Here is a 24,403-nt window from a genome sequence, read left to right on the forward strand (position 1 = left end):
TATGTAGTGTACAGTGTTTAGTGTATAGTGTAAAGTGTGTAGTGTAAAGTATGTAGTGTACAGTGTTTAGTGTATAGTGTAAAGTGTGTAGTGTAAAGTATGTAGTGTACAGTGTTTAGTGTATAGTGTAAAGTGTGTAGTGTAAAGTATGTAGTGTACAGTGTTTAGTGTATAGTGTAAAGTGTGTAGTGTAAAGTATGTAGTGTACAGTGTTTAGTGTATAGTGTAAAGTGTGTAGTGTAAAGTATGTAGTGTACAGTGTTTAGTGTATAGTGTAAAGTATGTAGTGTACAGTCTGTAGTGTAAAGTACTCAGTGTAAAGTGTGTAATGTAAAGTGTAAAATACCCGAAATACCTTTTGAAATTTGATACAGATCTGTTCAGACTTCATAAAGCTACAGTTTTAGTTTGGCTGAAGCTCGGTGATGACGACTTGTCAACCTGAAACCTGAAATGAGCGACAGAGTAACCCCCATTCCACTCTAACACACAGTGTACTTGTGGCTTGTTGAAATCCTGTTAAATGATTGACAGTGGCTCCACCCACTTTGCTACACCCACTAGCTTTGATGTACATACGAGGTATAAGAGCTGAGTGTGTGAGTGTGAGTGAGTGAGTGAGTGTGTGACTCGACCGTATCACAGCATGGCTCAGTTCCAGGAGCTCGGAGATAAACTCCTCTTCTGCCGAGGATACGTCTTTCCTGAAAGCCAAAAGGAATTTCTCACGCCAGAGTACATGGACAGTCTGTGGTCGTTCCAGATCAGAGACGACGACGTGTATGTCGTTACCTTTCCTAAATCCGGTAAGAGACACGACCACTTTTCTCTCTCACACACACACACTGAAAAAACAGTAGAAAAAAAGCTTTTTATATAGAGATATGAAAATAGAGGCAGTGAGAAATGTATATAATAATTAATAATAATAATAATAATAATAATAATAATAATAATAATCTGATGTTATGATCAGTAGTTTAATAGAGATGTTGGTGTCAATTAAAAGCAGTGGACTTCATCATCATGACCCCTGTCCTCTAAACTATCTGCTTTATTATCACTGAATGAACTCGAGCTCATGACCTGTCATAACCTTTATACACATTTCATAAACATTGGAGGTAAACTCCAGTAAACTCTAAACTCCACATTATGTGTGTGTGTGTGTGTGTGTGTGTGTATGCGTGTGTGTATGCGTGTGTGTTTATGTGACTATAAAACCCCACAGGAACACCAGGCCTCGTTTAACACACTGGATATATAAATGTGTTCGTAATTCATTCACCAGAGTATTTCAAAAAAATTATTTTTGGGAGACTCAATGTCCTATCAGTCTTTTAAAGACGTGATCTCGGTGTCTCTCAGGTACAGTTTGGACTCAGCGCATCATAACGCTGCTGTACGAGGACGAGCTTCCCGAGTTTGTGGATCAGACTACATTTGACTGCATGCCGTGGCTGGAGTTTCCCCAGAAGGACCAGGACCATAGTAATCGCCGCTCCCCCCGACTCTTCTGCTCTCACCTCCACGAGCACCTGGTGCCCCACGGGCTGCAGGACAAAGGGAAGGTGGGACACACACACACCCACACACACTACTCAACCTTTACCATTATCCACTGAAAGTATTACCCAGCAGTCTGATGGTGATTTGAAGGTTATGTGGTTCTCACCAAGCTAACTCCAACACTGCTTTCATATCTACAGTCATTAAAACTGTCTTATATTTATGCTACATTTTTTTAAATTTAAATTCCAGATCATCTACGTGTCCAGGAACCCCAAAGACATCATGGTGTCCTACTTCCACTTCACTCACTTCATGAAGATTTTAAAGAGTACAGAGACGTACAGCGAGATGATGGAGAAATTCATCAGTGGGCGGAGTCAGTATTCTTCATACTCAACACACACACAAAGTCTGTGACTCTGCGACTCCATGACACTGAAGGCATTTGGGTTTGAGATCGAAAGACGAATGATATGACAGATCAGAATTTCAGCTTTTGTTTCCTGATTTTTACATCTAGACTTAAACAAATTACAACCCATTTTTCAAGTGATCAAAAATATTAGAACACGTGACTGACCGGTGTGTGTGTTTTGTTTTTTTTGTTGCCCAGGTGTGTCCTGTCAGATCGATTTTTTTAAATAATAAATAGCTCTGAACATCTACTCTTGGTTTGAGCCTTCGGTTTCACCTGTGAAGACTGCATTTAAGGTGAAAAAGGATAAACCAACAGGAAGATCAGAGAGCTGTCTATGGGAGCAAAGCGAGCCATTTTAAAGCTGAGAAAAGAGGGAGAATCCATCAGAGCCATTGCATAAGCATTGGGTATAGCCAATACAATAACAATTTGGAATGTCCTGAAAAATGAAAGAAACCTCTCGACAACAGCTGATGACTGAAACGTTGTGAGAGCTGGGAAGAAAAACCCCAAAAAAACAACACTCAGTGACATCACCTACATCCTCCACAGGGCAGGGGTGAAGGTCTCACAATCCAATATCAAGGCCGTACCACAAGATCCAATCTGCTCATCAGCAGTAAGAATCAGAAAGCCAGATTGGAATTCGCAAAGAAATACAGACATGCACCACAAACGTTCTGGAACCCAATATTAAGTGTTTATTTAGTTTAAGACTATCTGTTCCAATACTTTTGCTCAGCTACAAATTGAGTGCCATGTTCTAAGTTGTTTAACACGTATAGACGCTGGAATTCTTATCTGTTGTCTCATCTCCATCTTTTGATCGGAAACCCAGTGTATAGTGAAAATAGAATTGGCCTCACTGTTCCAATACTTTCGGAGGGGACCGTATTAAATCTGAGAGCAGTGGAGCTAATCTGGGGTTCAGTCGGATTGAGATTATTGTGCGTTTTTTGTGTGTAGTGATCGGCGGCTGCTGGTTTGATCATGTCAAAGGCTGGTACACTAACAAGGACAAATACAACATCCTGTTTCTCAGCTATGAGGAGATGATCAGGGTGAGACGCAACATCTGAATCTGATCTCCGTTGGTCCGAGTGGTCGTGTGGACGGTTTGGGATTGGAGCTGATTATTATTATTATGATAAAATTGTTAAAGTATTGGTTTTGGGGTGTTGTGTGAACGAGCGTAAACATGTGTGTTGTGGTGGTTCAGGACCTGAGAGGTGCCGTGGTGCGGATTTGTGAGTTTTTGGGGAAGAATCTGTCGGATGACGTCATAGACAGCGTGGTGGAGAAAACGAGATTCAACAACATGAAGAAAGACCCGAAAGCCAACTACGGATCTTTACCTGACGATATGGTGAATTCGGAGAAAGGCGCTTTCCTCCGCAAGGGTACGAACACACAAACACAACACCAACACAAACACAACACAAACACAAACACAACACCAACACAACACAACACCAACACAACACCAACACAAACACAACACAACACAAACACAACACCAAACCAACCCAAACACAACACCAACACAACACAACACAACACCAACACAACACAACACAAACACAACACACCAACACAACAGCAACACAACACAAACACAACACAACACAAACACAACACAAACACCAACACAACGCCAACACAACACCAACACAACACAAACACAACACACCAACACAACACAAACACAACACAACACAAACACAACACAAACACCAACACAACACCAACACAAACACAACACAAACACAACACCAACACAAGACAAACACAACACCAACACAACACAAACACAACACAACACAAACACAACACCAACACAAACACAACACAAACACAACACCAACACAACACCAACACAACACAACACAACACAAACACAACACCAACACAACACAAACACAACACCAACACAAACACAACACAACACCAACACAACACAACACCAACACAACACAATCAACACAAAACACAACACAAAACATCTCTCTTCCCTGAATCTCCTGCCTTCTCTCTACAGTTTGTTGTGTGTTAGCTGCAGTGTAGTGTGTTGTGTGTTGTGTGTTAGCTCAGTGTGTAGTGTGTTGTGTTGTGTGTTAGCTGTAGTGTGTAGTGTGTTGTGTGTAAGCTGCAATGTGTTCTGTATTGTGTGTTAGCTGCTGTGTGTAGTGTTAGCTGTAGTGTGTAGTGTGTTGTGTGTTATCTGCTGTGTGTTAGCTGCAGTCTGTTGTGTGTTAGTTGCAGTGTGTTGTGTGTTGTGTGTTAGCTGTAGTGTGTTGTGTGCTGTGTGTTAGCTGTAGTGTGTTGTGTGTTAGCTGTAGTGTGTTGTGTGTTAGCTGTAGTGTATAATGTGCTGTGTGTTAGCTGTAGTGTGTTGTGTGTTAGCTGTAGTGTATAATGTGCTGTGTGTTAGCTGTAGTGTGTTGTGTGTTAGCTGTAGTGTGTTGTGTGCTGTGTGTTAGCTGCAGTGTGTTGTGTGTTAGCTGCAGTGTGTAGTGTGTTGTGTGTTAGCTGTAGTGTGTTGTGTGCTGTGTGTTAGCTGCAGTGTGTAGTGTGTTAGCTGCAGTGTGTAGTGTGTTGTGTGTTAGCTGTAGTGTGTTGTGTGTTAGCTGTAGTGTATAGTATGTTGTGTGTTAGCTGTAGTGTGTTGTGTGTTAGCTGTAGTGTATAGTGTGCTGTGTGTTAGCTGTAGTGTGTTGAGTGTTAGCTGCAGTGTGTAGTGTGTTAGCTGCAGTGTGTAGTGTGTTAGCTGCAGTGTGTAGTGTGTTGTGTGTTAGCTGCAGTGTGTAGTGTGTTGTGTGTTAGCTGTAGTGTATAGTATGTTGTGTGTTAGCTGTATTGTGTTGTGTGTTAGCTGTAGTGTATAGTATGTTGTGTGTTAGCTGCAGTGTGTAGTGTGTTAGCTGCAGTGTGTAGTGTGTTGTGTGTTAGCTGCAGTGTGTAGTGTGTTGTGTGTTAGCTGTAGTGTATAGTATGTTGTGTGTTAGCTGTATTGTGTTGTGTGTTAGCTGTAGTGTATAGTATGTTGTGTGTTAGCTGCAGTGTGTAGTGTGTTAGCTGCAGTGTGTTGTGTGTTAGCTGCAGAGTGTTGTGTGTTAGCTGTAGTGTGTTGAGTGTTAGCTGCAGTCTGTTGAGTGTTAGCTGCAGTGTGTTGTGTGTTAGCTGCAGAGTGTTGTGTGTTAGCTGTAGTGTGTTGAGTGTTAGCTGCAGTGTGTAGTGTGTTAGCTGCAGTGTGTTGTGTGTTAGCTGCAGAGTGTTGTGTGTTAGCTGTAGTGTGTTGAGTGTTAGCTGCAGTGTGTTGTGTGTTAGCTGCAGTGTGTTGTGTGTTAGCTGTAGTGTATAGTATGTTGTGTGTTAGCTGTATTGTGTTGTGTGTTAGCTGTAGTGTATAGTATGTTGAGTGTTAGCTGCAGTGTGTAGTGTGTTAGCTGCAGTGTGTAGTGTGTTAGCTGCAGTGTGTAGTGTGTTGTGTGTTAGCTGCAGTGTGTAGTGTGTTGTGTGTTAGCTGTAGTGTATAGTATGTTGTGTGTTAGCTGTATTGTGTTGTGTGTTAGCTGTAGTGTATAGTATGTTGTGTGTTAGCTGCAGAGTGTTGTGTGTTAGCTGTAGTGTGTTGAGTGTTAGCTGCAGTCTGTTGAGTGTTAGCTGCAGTGTGTTGTGTGTTAGCTGCAGAGTGTTGTGTGTTAGCTGTAGTGTGTTGAGTGTTAGCTGCAGTGTGTAGTGTGTTAGCTGCAGTGTGTTGTGTGTTAGCTGCAGAGTGTTGTGTGTTAGCTGTAGTGTGTTGAGTGTTAGCTGCAGTGTGTAGTGTGTTAGCTGCAGTGTGTTGTGTGTTAGCTGCAGAGTGTTGTGTGTTAGCTGCAGTGTGTTGTGTGTTAGCTGCAGAGTGTTGTGTGTTAGCTGTAGTGTGTTGAGTGTTAGCTGCAGTGTGTAGTGTGTTAGCTGCAGTGTGTTGTGTGTTAGCTGCAGAGTGTTGTGTGTTAGCTGTAGTGTGTTGAGTGTTAGCTGCAGTGTGTTGAGTGTTAGCTGCAGTGTGTTGTGTGTTAGCTGCAGAGTGTTGAGTGTTAGCTGTAGTGTGTTGAGTGTTAGTTGCAGTGTGTAGTGTGTTAGCTGTAGTGTATAGTATGTTGTGTGTTAGCTGTATTGCGCTGTGTGTTAGCTTTAGTGTGTTGTGTGTTAGCTGTATTGCGCTGTGTTAGCTTTAGTGTGTTGTGTGTTAGCTGTAGTGCGTTGTGTGTTAGCTGTAGTGCATTGTGTGTTAGCTGTAGTGTGTCGTGTGTTGTGTGTTAGCTGCAGTGTGTAGTGTGTTAGTTGCAGTGTGTTGTGTGTTAGCTGCAGTGTGTAGTGTGTTAGCTGCAGTGTGTAGTGTGTTGTGTGTTAGCTGAAGCGTGCTGTGTGTTAGCTGTAGTGTATAGTATGTTGTGTGTTAGCTGTAGTGTGTTGTGTGTTAGCTGTAGTGTATAGTGTGCTGTGTGTTAGCTGTAGTGTGTTGAGTGTTAGCTGCAGTGTGTAGTGTGTTAGCTGCAGTGTGCAGTGTGTTAGCTGCAGTGTGTAGTGTGTTGTGTGTTAGCTGCAGTGTGTAGTGTGTTGTGTGTTAGCTGTAGTGTATAGTATGTTGTGTGTTAGCTGTATTGTGTTGTGTGTTAGCTGTAGTGTATAGTATGTTGTGTGTTAGCTGCAGTGTGTAGTGTGTTAGCTGCAGTGTGTAGTGTGTTGTGTGTTAGCTGCAGTGTGTAGTGTGTTAGCTGCAGTGTGTAGTGTGTTGTGTGTTAGCTGTAGTGTGTTGTGTGTTAGCTGTAGTGTATAGTATGTTGTGTGTTAGCTGTAGTGTGTTGTGTGTTAGCTGTAGTGTATAGTGTGCTGTGTGTTAGCTGTAGTGTGTTGAGTGTTAGCTGCAGTGTGTAGTGTGTTAGCTGCAGTGTGTAGTGTGTTAGCTGCAGTGTGTAGTGTGTTGTGTGTTAGCTGCAGTGTGTAGTGTGTTGTGTGTTAGCTGTAGTGTATAGTATGTTGTGTGTTAGCTGTATTGTGTTGTGTGTTAGCTGTAGTGTATAGTATGTTGTGTGTTAGCTGCAGTGTGTAGTGTGTTAGCTGCAGTGTGTAGTGTGTTGTGTGTTAGCTGCAGTGTGTAGTGTGTTGTGTGTTAGCTGTAGTGTATAGTATGTTGTGTGTTAGCTGTATTGTGTTGTGTGTTAGCTGTAGTGTATAGTATGTTGTGTGTTAGCTGCAGTGTGTAGTGTGTTAGCTGCAGTGTGTTGTGTGTTAGCTGCAGAGTGTTGTGTGTTAGCTGTAGTGTGTTGAGTGTTAGCTGCAGTCTGTTGAGTGTTAGCTGCAGTGTGTTGTGTGTTAGCTGCAGAGTGTTGTGTGTTAGCTGTAGTGTGTTGAGTGTTAGCTGCAGTGTGTAGTGTGTTAGCTGCAGTGTGTTGTGTGTTAGCTGCAGAGTGTTGTGTGTTAGCTGTAGTGTGTTGAGTGTTAGCTGCAGTGTGTTGTGTGTTAGCTGCAGTGTGTAGTGTGTTGTGTGTTAGCTGTAGTGTATAGTATGTTGTGTGTTAGCTGTATTGTGTTGTGTGTTAGCTGTAGTGTATAGTATGTTGAGTGTTAGCTGCAGTGTGTAGTGTGTTAGCTGCAGTGTGTAGTGTGTTAGCTGCAGTGTGTAGTGTGTTAGCTGCAGTGTGTAGTGTGTTGTGTGTTAGCTGCAGTGTGTAGTGTGTTGTGTGTTAGCTGTAGTGTATAGTATGTTGTGTGTTAGCTGTATTGTGTTGTGTGTTAGCTGTAGTGTATAGTATGTTGTGTGTTAGCTGCAGAGTGTTGTGTGTTAGCTGTAGTGTGTTGAGTGTTAGCTGCAGTCTGTTGAGTGTTAGCTGCAGTGTGTTGTGTGTTAGCTGCAGAGTGTTGTGTGTTAGCTGTAGTGTGTTGAGTGTTAGCTGCAGTGTGTAGTGTGTTAGCTGCAGTGTGTTGTGTGTTAGCTGCAGAGTGTTGTGTGTTAGCTGTAGTGTGTTGAGTGTTAGCTGCAGTGTGTAGTGTGTTAGCTGCAGTGTGTTGTGTGTTAGCTGCAGAGTGTTGTGTGTTAGCTGCAGTGTGTTGTGTGTTAGCTGCAGAGTGTTGTGTGTTAGCTGTAGTGTGTTGAGTGTTAGCTGCAGTGTGTAGTGTGTTAGCTGCAGTGTGTTGTGTGTTAGCTGCAGAGTGTTGTGTGTTAGCTGTAGTGTGTTGAGTGTTAGCTGCAGTGTGTTGAGTGTTAGCTGCAGTGTGTTGTGTGTTAGCTGCAGAGTGTTGAGTGTTAGCTGTAGTGTGTTGAGTGTTAGTTGCAGTGTGTAGTGTGTTAGCTGTAGTGTATAGTATGTTGTGTGTTAGCTGTATTGCGCTGTGTGTTAGCTTTAGTGTGTTGTGTGTTAGCTGTATTGCGCTGTGTTAGCTTTAGTGTGTTGTGTGTTAGCTGTAGTGCGTTGTGTGTTAGCTGTAGTGCATTGTGTGTTAGCTGTAGTGTGTCGTGTGTTGTGTGTTAGCTGCAGTGTGTAGTGTGTTAGTTGCAGTGTGTTGTGTGTTAGCTGCAGTGTGTAGTGTGTTAGCTGCAGTGTGTAGTGTGTTGTGTGTTAGCTGAAGCGTGCTGTGTGTTAGCTGTAGTGTATAGTATGTTGTGTGTTAGCTGTAGTGTGTTGTGTGTTAGCTGTAGTGTATAGTGTGCTGTGTGTTAGCTGTAGTGTGTTGAGTGTTAGCTGCAGTGTGTAGTGTGTTAGCTGCAGTGTGTAGTGTGTTGTGTGTTAGCTGCAGTGTGTAGTGTGTTGTGTGTTAGCTGTAGTGTATAGTATGTTGTGTGTTAGCTGTATTGTGTTGTGTGTTAGCTGTAGTGTATAGTATGTTGTGTGTTAGCTGCAGTGTGTAGTGTGTTAGCTGCAGTGTGTAGTGTGTTGTGTGTTAGCTGCAGTGTGTAGTGTGTTAGCTGCAGTGTGTAGTGTGTTGTGTGTTAGCTGCAATGTGTAGTGTGTTGTGTGTTAGCTGTAGTGTATAGTATGTTGTGTGTTAGCTGCAGTGTGTAGTGTGTTAGCTGCAGTGTGTTGTGTGTTAGCTGCAGAGTGTTGTGTGTTAGCTGTAGTGTGTTGAGTGTTAGCTGCAGTCTGTTGAGTGTTAGCTGCAGTGTGTTGTGTGTTAGCTGTATTGTGTTGTGTGTTAGCTGTAGTGTATAGTATGTTGTGTGTTAGCTGCAGTGTGTAGTGTGTTAGCTGCAGTGTGTAGTGTGTTAGCTGCAGTGTGTAGTGTGTTGTGTGTTAGCTGCAGTGTGTAGTGTGTTGTGTGTTAGCTGTAGTGTATAGTATGTTGTGTGTTAGCTGTATTGTGTTGTGTGTTAGCTGTAGTGTATAGTATGTTGTGTGTTAGCTGCAGAGTGTTGTGTGTTAGCTGTAGTGTGTTGAGTGTTAGCTGCAGTCTGTTGAGTGTTAGCTGCAGTGTGTTGTGTGTTAGCTGCAGAGTGTTGTGTGTTAGCTGTAGTGTGTTGAGTGTTAGCTGCAGTGTGTAGTGTGTTAGCTGCAGTGTGTTGTGTGTTAGCTGCAGAGTGTTGTGTGTTAGCTGTAGTGTGTTGAGTGTTAGCTGCAGTGTGTTGAGTGTTAGCTGCAGTGTGTTGTGTGTTAGCTGCAGAGTGTTGAGTGTTAGCTGTAGTGCGTTGAGTGTTAGTTGCAGTGTGTAGTGTGTTAGCTGTAGTGTATAGTATGTTGTGTGTTAGCTGTATTGCGCTGTGTGTTAGCTTTAGTGTGTTGTGTGTTAGCTGTATTGCGCTGTGTTAGCTTTAGTGTGTTGTGTGTTAGCTGTAGTGCGTTGTGTGTTAGCTGTAGTGCATTGTGTGTTAGCTGTAGTGTGTCGTGTGTTGTGTGTTAGCTGCAGTGTGTAGTGTGTTAGTTGCAGTGTGTTGTGTGTTGTGTGTTAGCTGCAGTGTGTAGTGTGTTAGCTGCAGTGTGTAGTGTGTTGTGTGTTAGCTGTAGTGTGCTGTGTGTTAGCTGTAGTGTATAGTATGTTGTGTGTTAGCTGTAGTGTGTTGTGTGTTAGCTGTAGTGTATAGTGTGCTGTGTGTTAGCTGTAGTGTGTTGAGTGTTAGCTGCAGTGTGTAGTGTGTTAGCTGCAGTGTGTAGTGTGTTAGCTGCAGTGTGTAGTGTGTTGTGTGTTAGCTGCAGTGTGTAGTGTGTTGTGTGTTAGCTGTAGTGTATAGTATGTTGTGTGTCAGCTGTATTGTGTTGTGTGTTAGCTGTAGTGTATAGTATGTTGTGTGTTAGCTGCAGTGTGTAGTGTGTTAGCTGCAGTGTGTAGTGTGTTGTGTGTTAGCTGCAGTGTGTAGTGTGTTGTGTGTTAGCTGTAGTGTATAGTATGTTGTGTGTTAGCTGTATTGTGTTGTGTGTTAGCTGTAGTGTATAGTATGTTGTGTGTTAGCTGCAGTGTGTAGTGTGTTAGCTGCAGTGTGTTGTGTGTTAGCTGCAGAGTGTTGTGTGTTAGCTGTAGTGTGTTGAGTGTTAGCTGCAGTCTGTTGAGTGTTAGCTGCAGTGTGTTGTGTGTTAGCTGCAGAGTGTTGTGTGTTAGCTGTAGTGTGTTGAGTGTTAGCTGCAGTGTGTAGTGTGTTAGCTGCAGTGTGTTGTGTGTTAGCTGCAGAGTGTTGTGTGTTAGCTGTAGTGTGTTGAGTGTTAGCTGCAGTGTGTTGTGTGTTAGCTGCAGTGTGTAGTGTGTTGTGTGTTAGCTGTAGTGTATAGTATGTTGTGTGTTAGCTGTATTGTGTTGTGTGTTAGCTGTAGTGTATAGTATGTTGTGTGTTAGCTGCAGAGTGTTGTGTGTTAGCTGTAGTGTGTTGAGTGTTAGCTGCAGTGTGTTGTGTGTTAGCTGCAGAGTGTTGTGTGTTAGCTGTAGTGTGTTGAGTGTTAGCTGCAGTGTGTAGTGTGTTAGCTGCAGTGTGTTGTGTGTTAGCTGCAGAGTGTTGTGTGTTAGCTGTAGTGTGTTGAGTGTTAGCTGCAGTGTGTAGTGTGTTAGCTGCAGTGTGTTGTGTGTTAGCTGCAGAGTGTTGTGTGTTAGCTGTAGTGTGTTGAGTGTTAGCTGCAGTGTGTTGAGTGTTAGCTGCAGTGTGTTGTGTGTTAGCTGCAGAGTGTTGAGTGTTAGCTGTAGTGTGTTGAGTGTTAGTTGCAGTGTGTAGTGTGTTAGCTGTAGTGTATAGTATGTTGTGTGTTAGCTGTATTGCGCTGTGTGTTAGCTTTAGTGTGTTGTGTGTTAGCTGTATTGCGCTGTGTTAGCTTTAGTGTGTTGTGTGTTAGCTGTAGTGCGTTGTGTGTTAGCTGTAGTGCATTGTGTGTTAGCTGTAGTGTGTCGTGTGTTGTGTGTTAGCTGCAGTGTGTAGTGTGTTAGTTGCAGTGTGTTGTGTGTTGTGTGTTAGCTGCAGTGTGTAGTGTGTTAGCTGCGGTGTGTTGTGTGTTGGCTGTAGTGTGTTGAGTGTTAGCTGCAGTGTGTTAGCTGTAGTGTGTTGTGTATTAGCTGCAGTGTGTAGTGTGTTGTGTGTTAGCTGCAGTGTGTTGTGTGTTAGCTGTAGTGTGTTGTGTATTAGCTGCAGTGTGTAGTGTGTTGTGTGTTAGCTGCAGTGTGTTGTGTGTTAGCTGTAGTGTGTTGTGTGTTATCTGTAGTGTGTTGTGTGTTAGCTGCAGTATGTTGTTTGTTGTGTGTTAGCTGCAGTGTGCAGTGTGTTGTGTGTTAGCTGCAGTGTGTTGTGTGTTAGCTGTAGTGTGTTGTGTGTTATCTGTAGTGTGTTGTGTGTTAGCTGCAGTATGTTGTTTGTTGTGTGTTAGCTGTTGTGTGTTAGCTGCAGTGTGCAGTGTGTTGTGTGTTAGCTGCAGTGTGTAGTGTGTAAGCTGCAGGGTGTTGTGTGTTAGCTGTAGTGTGTTGTGTGTTAGCTGTAGTGTGTTGAGTGTTAGCTGCAGTCTGTTGAGTGTTAGCTGCAGTGTGTTGTGTGTTAGCTGTATTGTGTTGTGTGTTAGCTGTAGTGTATAGTATGTTGTGTGTTAGCTGCAGTGTGTAGTGTGTTAGCTGCAGTGTGTAGTGTGTTAGCTGCAGTGTGTAGTGTGTTGTGTGTTAGCTGCAGTGTGTAGTGTGTTGTGTGTTAGCTGTAGTGTATAGTATGTTGTGTGTTAGCTGTATTGTGTTGTGTGTTAGCTGTAGTGTATAGTATGTTGTGTGTTAGCTGCAGAGTGTTGTGTGTTAGCTGTAGTGTGTTGAGTGTTAGCTGCAGTCTGTTGAGTGTTAGCTGCAGTGTGTTGTGTGTTAGCTGCAGAGTGTTGTGTGTTAGCTGTAGTGTGTTGAGTGTTAGCTGCAGTGTGTAGTGTGTTAGCTGCAGTGTGTTGTGTGTTAGCTGCAGAGTGTTGTGTGTTAGCTGTAGTGTGTTGAGTGTTAGCTGCAGTGTGTTGAGTGTTAGCTGCAGTGTGTTGTGTGTTAGCTGCAGAGTGTTGAGTGTTAGCTGTAGTGCGTTGAGTGTTAGTTGCAGTGTGTAGTGTGTTAGCTGTAGTGTATAGTATGTTGTGTGTTAGCTGTATTGCGCTGTGTGTTAGCTTTAGTGTGTTGTGTGTTAGCTGTATTGCGCTGTGTTAGCTTTAGTGTGTTGTGTGTTAGCTGTAGTGCGTTGTGTGTTAGCTGTAGTGCATTGTGTGTTAGCTGTAGTGTGTCGTGTGTTGTGTGTTAGCTGCAGTGTGTAGTGTGTTAGTTGCAGTGTGTTGTGTGTTGTGTGTTAGCTGCAGTGTGTAGTGTGTTAGCTGCAGTGTGTAGTGTGTTGTGTGTTAGCTGTAGTGTGCTGTGTGTTAGCTGTAGTGTATAGTATGTTGTGTGTTAGCTGTAGTGTGTTGTGTGTTAGCTGTAGTGTATAGTGTGCTGTGTGTTAGCTGTAGTGTGTTGAGTGTTAGCTGCAGTGTGTAGTGTGTTAGCTGCAGTGTGTAGTGTGTTAGCTGCAGTGTGTAGTGTGTTGTGTGTTAGCTGCAGTGTGTAGTGTGTTGTGTGTTAGCTGTAGTGTATAGTATGTTGTGTGTTAGCTGTATTGTGTTGTGTGTTAGCTGTAGTGTATAGTATGTTGTGTGTTAGCTGCAGTGTGTAGTGTGTTAGCTGCAGTGTGTAGTGTGTTGTGTGTTAGCTGCAGTGTGTAGTGTGTTGTGTGTTAGCTGTAGTGTATAGTATGTTGTGTGTTAGCTGTATTGTGTTGTGTGTTAGCTGTAGTGTATAGTATGTTGTGTGTTAGCTGCAGTGTGTAGTGTGTTAGCTGCAGTGTGTTGTGTGTTAGCTGCAGAGTGTTGTGTGTTAGCTGTAGTGTGTTGAGTGTTAGCTGCAGTCTGTTGAGTGTTAGCTGCAGTGTGTTGTGTGTTAGCTGCAGAGTGTTGTGTGTTAGCTGTAGTGTGTTGAGTGTTAGCTGCAGTGTGTAGTGTGTTAGCTGCAGTGTGTTGTGTGTTAGCTGCAGAGTGTTGTGTGTTAGCTGTAGTGTGTTGAGTGTTAGCTGCAGTGTGTTGTGTGTTAGCTGCAGTGTGTAGTGTGTTGTGTGTTAGCTGTAGTGTATAGTATGTTGTGTGTTAGCTGTATTGTGTTGTGTGTTAGCTGTAGTGTATAGTATGTTGTGTGTTAGCTGCAGAGTGTTGTGTGTTAGCTGTAGTGTGTTGAGTGTTAGCTGCAGTGTGTTGTGTGTTAGCTGCAGAGTGTTGTGTGTTAGCTGTAGTGTGTTGAGTGTTAGCTGCAGTGTGTAGTGTGTTAGCTGCAGTGTGTTGTGTGTTAGCTGCAGAGTGTTGTGTGTTAGCTGTAGTGTGTTGAGTGTTAGCTGCAGTGTGTAGTGTGTTAGCTGCAGTGTGTTGTGTGTTAGCTGCAGAGTGTTGTGTGTTAGCTGTAGTGTGTTGAGTGTTAGCTGCAGTGTGTTGAGTGTTAGCTGCAGTGTGTTGTGTGTTAGCTGCAGAGTGTTGAGTGTTAGCTGTAGTGTGTTGAGTGTTAGTTGCAGTGTGTAGTGTGTTAGCTGTAGTGTATAGTATGTTGTGTGTTAGCTGTATTGCGCTGTGTGTTAGCTTTAGTGTGTTGTGTGTTAGCTGTATTGCGCTGTGTTAGCTTTAGTGTGTTGTGTGTTAGCTGTAGTGCGTTGTGTGTTAGCTGTAGTGCATTGTGTGTTAGCTGTAGTGTGTCGTGTGTTGTGTGTTAGCTGCAGTGTGTAGTGTGTTAGTTGCAGTGTGTTGTGTGTTGTGTGTTAGCTGCAGTGTGTAGTGTGTTAGCTGCGGTGTGTTGTGTGTTGGCTGTAGTGTGTTGAGTGTTAGCTGCAGTGTGTTAGCTGTAGTGTGTTGTGTATTAGCTGCAGTGTGTAGTGTGTTGTGTGTTAGCTGCAGTGTGTTGTGTGTTAGCTGTAGTGTGTTGTGTATTAGCTGCAGTGTGTAGTGTGTTGTGTGTTAGCTGCAGTGTGTTGTGTGTTAGCTGTAGTGTGTTGTGTGTTATCTGTAGTGTGTTGTGTGTTAGCTGCAGTATGTTGTTTGTTGTGTGTTAGCTGCAGTGTGCAGTGTGTTGTGTGTTAGCTGCAGTGTGTTGTGTGTTAGCTGTAGTGTGTTGTGTGTTATCTGTAGTGTGTTGTGTGTTAGCTGCAGTATGTTGTTTGTTGTGTGTTAGCTGTTGTGTGTTAGCTGCAGTGTGCAGTGTGTTGTGTGTTAGCTGCAGTGTGTAGTGTGTAAGCTGCAGGGTGTTGTGTGTTAGCTGTAGTGTGTTGTGTGTTAGCTGTAGTGTGTTGTGTGCTAGCTGCAGTGTGTTGTGTGTTAGCTGTAGTGTGTTGTGTGTTGTGTTGTGTGTTAGCTGTAGTGTGTAGTGTGTAGTGTGTTGTGTGTTAGCTGTGACTTCACATTATTAAACACATTTCAGCCCTGAACCTGAGCTGCTTCAACATTTAATACTGTGATTTTTCTGTGTTGGTATTGATTCTTGTATCTTGTATGATAGTTGTATAATGTTGTTGTTCTTGTTGTGTGTGTGTGTGTGTGTGTGTGTGTGTGTGTGTGTTTAGGAACAGTGGGAGACTGGAAGAACTCTCTGACTGTGGCACAAAATGAACACTTCGACCGTGTTTATCAGGAACGAATGAAAGATTTGCCGCTGAACTTTGAGTGGGACTGAGCTACACGCATAAAACAGACACACACACACACACACACACACACACACACACACACTTACACATACACAGTAATCTTGATTGATTTTCTAATTCCTGCTGGAAGTTTAAAAAAAAATATTGTTGAAAATGATGATGTGAACTTTCCTTCATGTTTAGATCAAAAGAACAAGCTACAGTTTAATGATGAAGTTGTGTAATGTACTCATAAACAAACACAGAAACCAAACACATAACAACAACAACAACAATGCTACTACTATCACTACTACTACTACTACTACTACTACTAATAATAATAATAATAATAATAATAATCTGAGCTCTGTCTCACAAAAATCATTTTGCCCCATTAAGATCTGAATCAGCAGTAAACGTGTCTTTACTCTGTAACCACATACAGGTTATTGTACATACTCAATATACACTATAAGTCCAAAAGTATGTGCACCCCTGACCATCACAGTCATATGTGGAGTATGAAGCACACAGTTGTATAGAACGTCTCTGTATGCTGTAGCTTTACAGTTTCCCTTCACTGGAACTAAGAGACCCAAACCTGTTCCAGCATGACACACAGTGCACAGAAAGTGTGAGCTCCATGAAGACGTGGTGTGTGAAGGTTGGTAGAAGGTGGAAGAGCTCGAGTGTCCTGCACAGGGCCCTTACCTCTACCCCATTTTGGGATAAACTGGAACTGGAGTCTCCTCACATCAACCTCACTAATGCTCTTGTAGCTGAATGAACACAAATCACAGCCACGCTCCAAAATCTAGTGCAAAACCTTCCCAGAAGAGCGAGTGGAGCGCATTATAACAGCGAAGGGGGAATAAATCTAGCATGAGATGTTCAACAATGACATACGGGTGTAATGGTCAGGATTTCCTCCTGGAAAAATCCAACCAGAACCCAAAAAGAATTCTGAATTCACAGCACTACAAGTGGCAATTCAGAACATTTTACATGAATGATGAACACACAGACTGTACGGTAAACTGGAAAAGCAAAAAGTTCATTTAAACTGAAATAAAATTGTCCTCTGAGTATGGTCATACAACCTCCTGTTTCGTGTCTATTTATTTTGTTTTTCTTATTTTTATTAGTTATAAATACTCTTCAGATATTCTTTGTTTTGATGAAGTGCATTGAGATACTCTTTAATACGCAATATAAATAAAGCTATTTTTCATTACATACACATTCATCTTCCACTTTATTAGGAACACCTGTACACCTGCTCATTCATGCAGATGCATGATTCAGCCAATGCATAAAAGCATGCAGATACAGGTCAAGAGTTCTCATCAAACCTCAAAAGGAAGAAAAAGTCTGATCTCTGTGACTTGCGTGGCATGGCGTGGATGTTAGTATCAGAGGGGCTGGTGTGAGTTTTTCAGAATCTGCTGATCTCCTGCTGGGATTTTCACACACATCTAGGGTTTATACAGAATGGTGTAGAATATCCACTCTTTCCTTCAAGGCTGTAGGTGACATTCATTATTATAGTTATTAGGGTTATTAGGAAGTAATTACAAGAAATAGATAGATAAACAAATAAATTAACAGAACATAATTTATATCATTAAAATGCAATAAACACATACTTCAATTCAATTCAATTTTATTTATATAGCACTTTTTACAATAGACATTGTCTCAAAGCAGCTTTACAGAAATATCAACACGGTATACAGATATTAAAGGCGTGAATTTATCCCAACTGAGCAAGCCACTGAGTGGCGACGGTGGCAAGGAAAAACTCCCTAAGATGGTAAGAGGAAGAAACCTTGAGAGGAACCCGACTCAGAAGGGAACCCATCCTCATCTGGGTAACAACAGTCAGTGTGAAAAAGTTCATTATGGATTTATATGAATCTGTATGACCTTAGGAGCAGCCGTAGTCCCAGCAGTCTGATATTAGACAAGATTTGAGCTCCATCCAGAGGCAGAAAGGATCTGGATCTCTAGTATCTCCATAAATTCGTGTGGGGCTCGACGAAAAGAGAGAGGGAGAAAAAAGATTATTATGACTGCGAAGTAGTAGAACAGAATCTAGTCAGGGTAGGCTTGAGTAAACAAATACGTTTTAAGCCTAGACTTAAACACTGAGACTGTGTCTGAGTCCCGAAAACTAATAGGAAGACTGTTCCATAACTGTGGGGCTCTATAAGCGAAAGCTCTCCCCCCTGCTGTAGCCTTCACTATTCGAGGTACCGTCAAATAGCCTGCATCTTTTGATCTAAGTAGGCCTGGCGCATCATAGAAAACCAAAAGGTCGCTTAGATATTGTGGCGCAAGACCGTTTAGTGCTTTATAGGTTAATAAAAGTATTTTATAGTTAATGCGAGATTTCACTGGGAGCCAGTGCAGTATTGATAAGATTGGGGTGATGTGGTCGTATCTTCTAGTTCTAGTTAGGACTCTAGCAGCTGCATTCTGGACTAACTAGAGCTTATTTATATTCCTACTGGAACATCCAGACGGTAAGGCATTACAGTAATCTAACCTAGAGGTGACGAAAGCATGAACTAGTATTTCCGCATCATGTAGTGACAATATGTTTCTTATTTTAGAAATATTTCTGAGATGAAAGAAAGCTATCCTAGTAATATTATCTACATGAGCATCAAATGATAGGCTGGAGTCAATAATCACTCCAAGGTCTTTAACTGCTGTACATGATGAAACAGAAAGACCATCCAGAGTAACCCTGTGATCAGAAAGATTACATACTGTATGTATGTATTCTCATTTGTAAGTTGCTTTGGATAAAAGCGTCTCCTAAATGAATAAATGTAAATGTAAATGTGTGAGAGAGAAATAGTTGGTATATATTGTAACCTTAGTTTTGACAGGTATAGGTCAAAGGTCAAAAAGATACACATTCTAACTCTCTATATCTAGATCAAAGGTCATGATCATAAAAATATATATAGTTATGTTAAATCTGGATCACATCCATTCGTTACCATACATGGTGCGGCCATGTGTTTTCCACCCCACACACGTTGCACACATGTTCTTTCTAACACTCTGTGGTAGGTCATAAAAATATATATATAGTTATGTTAAATCTGGTTCACATCCATTCGTGACAGAAACGTTACCATACATTGTACGGCCATGTGTTTTCCACCCCACACACGTTGCACACATGTTCTTTCTAACACTCTGTGGTAGGTCATAAAAATATATATAGTTATGTTAAATCTGGATCACATCCATTCGTGACACAAACGTCACCATACCTGGTACGGCCATATGTATTCCAGACACCCCACACAAGTTGCACACACGTTCTTTCTTTTCACATAGAATATGAAACTCTCTGAGGTAGGTCATAAAAATATATATAGTTATGTTAAATCGGGTTCCCATCTATTCCTGACACAAACGTTACTAGTTATGTTAAATCGGGTTCCCATCCATTCCTGACACAAATGTTACTATACATGGTACGGCCATGTGTATTACACATCCAAACAAAAATATGACACACACAAACGCACTTTATTTTCACATTATTTAAAAGGAATTTAAGTGTTATGTACTAAATGACCATAATTATGAACACAAGTTGTTAAGTTGACAATCATTTTTAAAATTACGTTTCTCCATTTAGATTGTCTGCAGTAGAATGCAGTCTTTTAAACCAGGAAAAATGACCGCCTTTAAGTTTTATAACAATAGTAAGTAAAATCCAGCGTGATTTACATTACAAATCTCATACGTAACATCTCTGCAGGATTTATAGACGTTAAAGCACTGAATGAAATGAGCAATATAGACAAAAAATAAACACTCTGTGTCTACTACTTTTATCTCTCTCATAGAACTATCCACAGTCCAAAGGCTGTGGAGCTAGAAGGCTACGTGTGCGAATGACAAAAGATTTTAAAAAATAAAATAAAAAATGTATCAATACATGAAATTGGATTACACAATGTAGTTGAGGTTTACATGAATAAGCAGAAATGTAATCATGCTTATCTTTCCTATAGCACAAATGAAAAGCCCTCTCTAGATGAACAGATTTGTCAAATGAAACTTTTTCCTTCTTATCCACTGCTACAGTAAACTAAAGTGTAGATATTCAAATTACACTGCTAAATATGACTAGCATTAGCTACGTGTACTAGTGCAAAATAGTCCATCAAATGTATTAGCAGGTGTAGCCTATACACGAGTCCACTATTGGTCATATCACAATTGAGAACATGCCCCAAATTCATTGCTTTTGTAGAATTTAATTGTAAGTGAAATGATATTCAAATTGTAATGTCCTTAGTATTTGTTCAGTCTACAGGTCCTCTAACACTCTGTTAAATGAATACATGTAAATGTACTACGACGTAAATTTTGTTTTAAATCAATTAACGCAGAAATTACACACAATATTAAGTTGATGTAATTATCAACATTATTATGTCAACACAACTCATCAAAATAATGTGTACAACTTTAAATATTTATTTATTTCAATAAATTAGAATTTTTATCTTGCAACCACACATTAAATTTAGATTGTGGGGGTTTGTTTTGTATAGCTACGCTGTTAGAAAATACATGATGGTTGAATGTGAAAATAAATGAGCAGAATGTAAGCTTGTGAAATAAATTAAACTTTATTGATTGCACTTTTGAGAAAATGGCATGACTTTGAATAAAAATGTACTGAAATAAATACTCTAAAACATTGATATACCCGAAGAAATGTAAAAAAGAAAAAGAAAAAAAAAGAAAAAAAGAAAAAAAAAGTTTTTACATACCTTCTAAATAGGTCCCTTTAGGAGGTAAACGTTTTAAAGACGGTGTTTTATAAGAAACGCGCGTATTACATGCCTTCTAAACCTAACCCTTTAGGATGTAAAATGTTTAAAGTGCTGCTTAAAAGAATCGAGAGTTTTGTTTTACATTTATGAGCTCTGGTGACAGTGTCTGAAGTGTGTGTGTATGTGGGTGTGTGGGTGTGCGTGCGTGTGTGTGGGTGTGTTAGAGAGAGAGAGAGAGAGAGAGAGAGAGAGAGAGAGAGAGAGTCATGTGTTTCCTGGGGGTTTGCTGACCAGAATGCTTACAGTGTGTTTCTGTTAATGAATTAAGGGACGAGTCGTGTGTTTCAGGGTTTAACGATCCCTACCAATGTGTACATTTGTGGTTTAAGTGAATCTTTGTTTCTGAAATTACTTCTGTGGTAATTATCAGTTTGTGTAACTAATCTATCAGAAAATACTAGACCTGGTGACTGAATGTGGTAGATGTATTAGAATTTTGGACATGTTATGCATGTGTAGCTCCCTATGTGTATGATCTATGTGTAATCCTTCTGTCAAGAAATGAGCAGACTGAGGTTTGTGAAATAATTGAACTATTTATTGGCTACGTTGTTGAGAAAAACATTGTGATGTGTAAAACATTTCTACAGTCCTTCAAGGCTGTATGATGTCGTTGTTCTCTTTTACTGAAAGAAAGGTCAAAACCATCGGTGTTATTCGTTGTGGAGACTGAAGTGACAATATGTCTGAAGAAAATGAACATATGTATTACATATCCTACCTTCTAACCAGGTTAATTTAAGGGTGAAAAAAACCTTTTTTAAAGACGGTGTTTTAAAAGAGTCGTGCATTTTGTTTAAACTATAAACAAGATTTCAGAAAATGGTACGCCAACGAGGATACTTACACAGGACTATCGCTAAATACATAAGCTTTTGTCTATGCTTTGACATCCCATGTCCCAGCAGTACATTTATGACCTCTGATGACCATGTGGGTGTGCGGGGGTGGGTGTGTGAGAGAGAGAGAGACACAGGTGTTCTTTTGGGGGTTTTGCTGACCAGAATTCTTACAAATGTGTTTGTTAACGAATTAAAGGGAGTCGTGTGTCTCAGTGTTAAAATAATGGTTAAGACGTCGTAGTTAAAAAACAGAAGAAACTCTGCAACTATCTGTTACAATGTCTGCTCCGAGAAATCCTAATATCCTTAGAAGATTGCTGTGTATTCACCAACAAGAGGACCTGTTGAAATGAGAGAGGACCTGACTTTTGCTCCAAATTTTTTTTTTTTTAAAACCAAGATGTTAGTTTGACAATTTATTAATGAAGGTATTGTAAATACGTTGTTGTTTAACCCTGAGCAGGGCGTCAACAACTCCAAAGATCGTGTCTTAAGTCCAAGGGTTTAGTTAGGAGGTAGAAAAACATTTAAAGATGGTGTTTTAAAAGAGTCGTGCATTTTGTTTAAACTATAAACAAGATTTCAGAAAATGGTTCGCCAACGAGGATACTTACACAGAACTATCGCTAAATACATAAGCTTTTGTCTATGCTTTGACATCCCATGTCCCAGCAGTACATTTATGACCTCTGATGACCATGTGGGTGTGCGGGGGTGGGTGTGTGAGAGAGAGAGAGACACAGGTGTTCTTTTGGGGGTTTTGCTGACCAGAATTCTTACAAATGTGTTTGTTAACGAATTAAAGGGAGTCGTGTGTCAAAGTGTTAAAATAATGGTTAAGACGTCGTAGTTAAAAAACAGAAGAAACTCTGCAACTATCTGTTACAATGTCTGCTCCGAGAAATCCTAATATCCTTAGAAGATTGCTGTGTATTCACCAACAAGAGGACCTGTTGAAATGAGAGAGGACCTGACTTTTGCTCCAAATTTTTTTTTTTTTAAAACCAAGATGTTAGTTTGACAATTCATTAATGAAGGTATTGTAAATACGTTGTTGTTTAACCCTGAGCAGGGCGTCAACAACTCCAAAGATCGTGTCTTAAGTCCAAGGGTTTAGTTAGGAGGTAGAAAAACATTTAAAGATGGTGTTTTAAAAGAAACAAGTGTTTCATCCTTAATGGTAAAAAAGAAAAGTGTTTGTACTCCAATATGAAATAAAACGGTGGAGACACACCGAGTACATTTCTGTTCCACAGTCTATAAGGATCCCCAAACTTCATGTAGTGTGGAAAAATATATACACCCTCCGTGACTATGTTACTTAAGGTTTAAACATTTTTATTTTGTGATGGCAGCAAGACAAAACGGTTGTGCATTTGGTATCTGGTGATTTTAGAATTAGGCCCCAAATGTCAAATATGTTGTGTGTATGGCTTCATCAGGCAAAGATCACGATGGTATGGAAAGAGTATACAAGAGTAATTGGGGTGATCTAATGCTTAGGACTTGTACAGTACTTCAACTCGGGAACGTCCCACCATGGCGTTCAGAGAGACGTTATCTATGGTACACGTATATATAATATAGATCAGATCACCAGTCTGTCTTTACCCAGTCCTGATCTGGGGGTTCGGGGGGGGGGGGGGGGGATTACAGTTCAGGCATATTTCCAACAGAACAGAATATTAGACATTTAGTGTAAACTAGTGAAAAAAAATAATAAAATCTCTGAAATATTTCAGTGAAAATAGTGGTCCATATTTAATGCATTATATTAGAAATGACAGTACAGTCTTTGTTGATCAGTTACCAACTCATACTTTATAATAATTTGTTTAGGAGCATCTGAATCTGGCAAATAACTTCTATTGCATTTAGGCATACAATAAAAGTTAATAAAAAAATTAGGAAGAAATGACTTGTGCACTACTGCTGCGGATATTAAGTCAAACCATTTTGTTCAAACTTCAGCATGACCCATAGAGAAGCAGAAACTTATGGCACCTTATGAATACCATGTGAAGGATTAAGTTGACTCGTCCCTTACAGTTACAAAGACGTGTCCTTGTGCAGGATCACCTTCGCACCAGCATCGATCCCCTCTTATCCCATTTCAACGTATAAGAAAAGGCAAAAAGTAATATAAGATGTATAAGAATATATTTATAAAATATAACACATTATGAGGAAGAAATATAAAATATTATTTAACAAGGTCTGCCATTCAGCCCTCTTAACTGTAAGAGCATCATCAGTATTGTACAGCAGTTGGGGAACAGTAGTTAGCTTTCAGATGTCAGATATAAAACAACTTTTTGAGTCACAGTGCCAAACTACTGGTATTATATTCGGATCCTTCTTTTTCAGCATGAAGGACTGGCATTTATTTAATAGACAGATGGTACAGCCATATACTTGGTCAGAGAATTTAGGAATTTCTTTGAGAAAGGTTCATTGTTTTTGTTCTTTTATCATAGCTTCAGTTTGTATACTTACTTTGGTTAGTGACTTAAACTGTTTTATTAGGTATTGACAGATTTCATTAACAGGGAACGATGATAGGTGAAGATTAAGCTGGTATGCGTGTACAAAATAAAACGGTCTATATGTATATTTGTCTGCTATGTATCTGTTTAAACACTGCTGTAATGGCGATATAAAGAGAGAGAGATACCCATTTACTAATTCATAGAACCCCTTTCCACCTTTTCAAGTTCGTTATACATTTTTCTTTTCAAGCATCGTGTTCAGACATTGCAAATCATCAGTCTGAAGGTTAAGGGTTACTTAGATTTTTGCTTCTTCAGCATCAAAAAAAAGTCTAAACATTAATCTTATTATTAAACTCAGAAACACTATAACTGTCTGGTTGTGATCATAATAAAAGGCAACGTGAAAGGTGACTTAATTCCCAATGAGATTTCTCTATGTTCTCTATGACCTTTCTACAGTATATGCCATTAAGTCCTAGTTTCCAGCCATCATTACAGCACGGGAGAGGAAATCTCGTTTATCAGATGTGTGATGTACGTCTAGACAATCTGATAACAAACTACACACACAACATTTATGTTGAGAAAATTCAGCTTGATCTTTGTTCCCAAATAACATTGGATCAGATCCATAGTTTACAGCATCTGTCACACACGTATTTAATCTGTATTACGAGTACTGAACAAGTTAGAGGAGGAGAAAATGTAGATTTACTGTTCATTGGAACTTTATTGTTTATTGTAGAAAGGTCATAGAGAACATAGAGAAATCTCATTGGGAATTAAGTCACCTTTCACGTTGCCTTTTACTATGATCACAACCAGACAGTTATAGTGTTTCTGAGTTTAATAATAAGATTAATGTTTAGACTTTTTTTTGATGCTGAAGAAGCAAAAATCTAAGTAACCCTTAACCTTCAGACTGATGATTTGCAATGTCTGAACACGATGCTTGAAAAGAAAAATGTATAACGAACTTGAAAAGGTGGAAAGGGGTTCTATGAATTAGTAAATGGGTATCTCTCTCTCTTTATATCGCCATTACAGCAGTGTTTAAACAGATACATAGCAGACAAATATACATATAGACCGTTTTATTTTGTACACGCATACCAGCTTAATCTTCACCTATCATCGTTCCCTGTTAATGAAATCTGTCAATACCTAATAAA

General features: G+C 40.5%; 1 protein-coding gene across 1 annotated transcript; it reads left to right on the top strand.

Moving 5' to 3' along the window:
• Positions 1-587: 587 nt before the first annotated feature.
• LOC128602951 (amine sulfotransferase-like) lies at positions 588-16,263 on the top strand. Its single transcript, XM_053617117.1, has 6 exons — positions 588-806; positions 1,369-1,571; positions 1,762-1,888; positions 2,897-2,991; positions 3,150-3,330; positions 14,958-16,263. Exons 1-6 carry the CDS (start codon positions 647-649, stop codon positions 15,065-15,067), a joined length of 876 nt encoding a protein of 291 aa, XP_053473092.1. The 5' UTR covers positions 588-646; the 3' UTR covers positions 15,068-16,263.
• Positions 16,264-24,403: the final 8,140 nt, after the last annotated feature.

The sequence above is a fragment of the Ictalurus furcatus genome, chromosome 27 (assembly GCF_023375685.1).
Source record: "Ictalurus furcatus strain D&B chromosome 27, Billie_1.0, whole genome shotgun sequence".
NCBI lineage: Eukaryota > Metazoa > Chordata > Actinopteri > Siluriformes > Ictaluridae > Ictalurus > Ictalurus furcatus.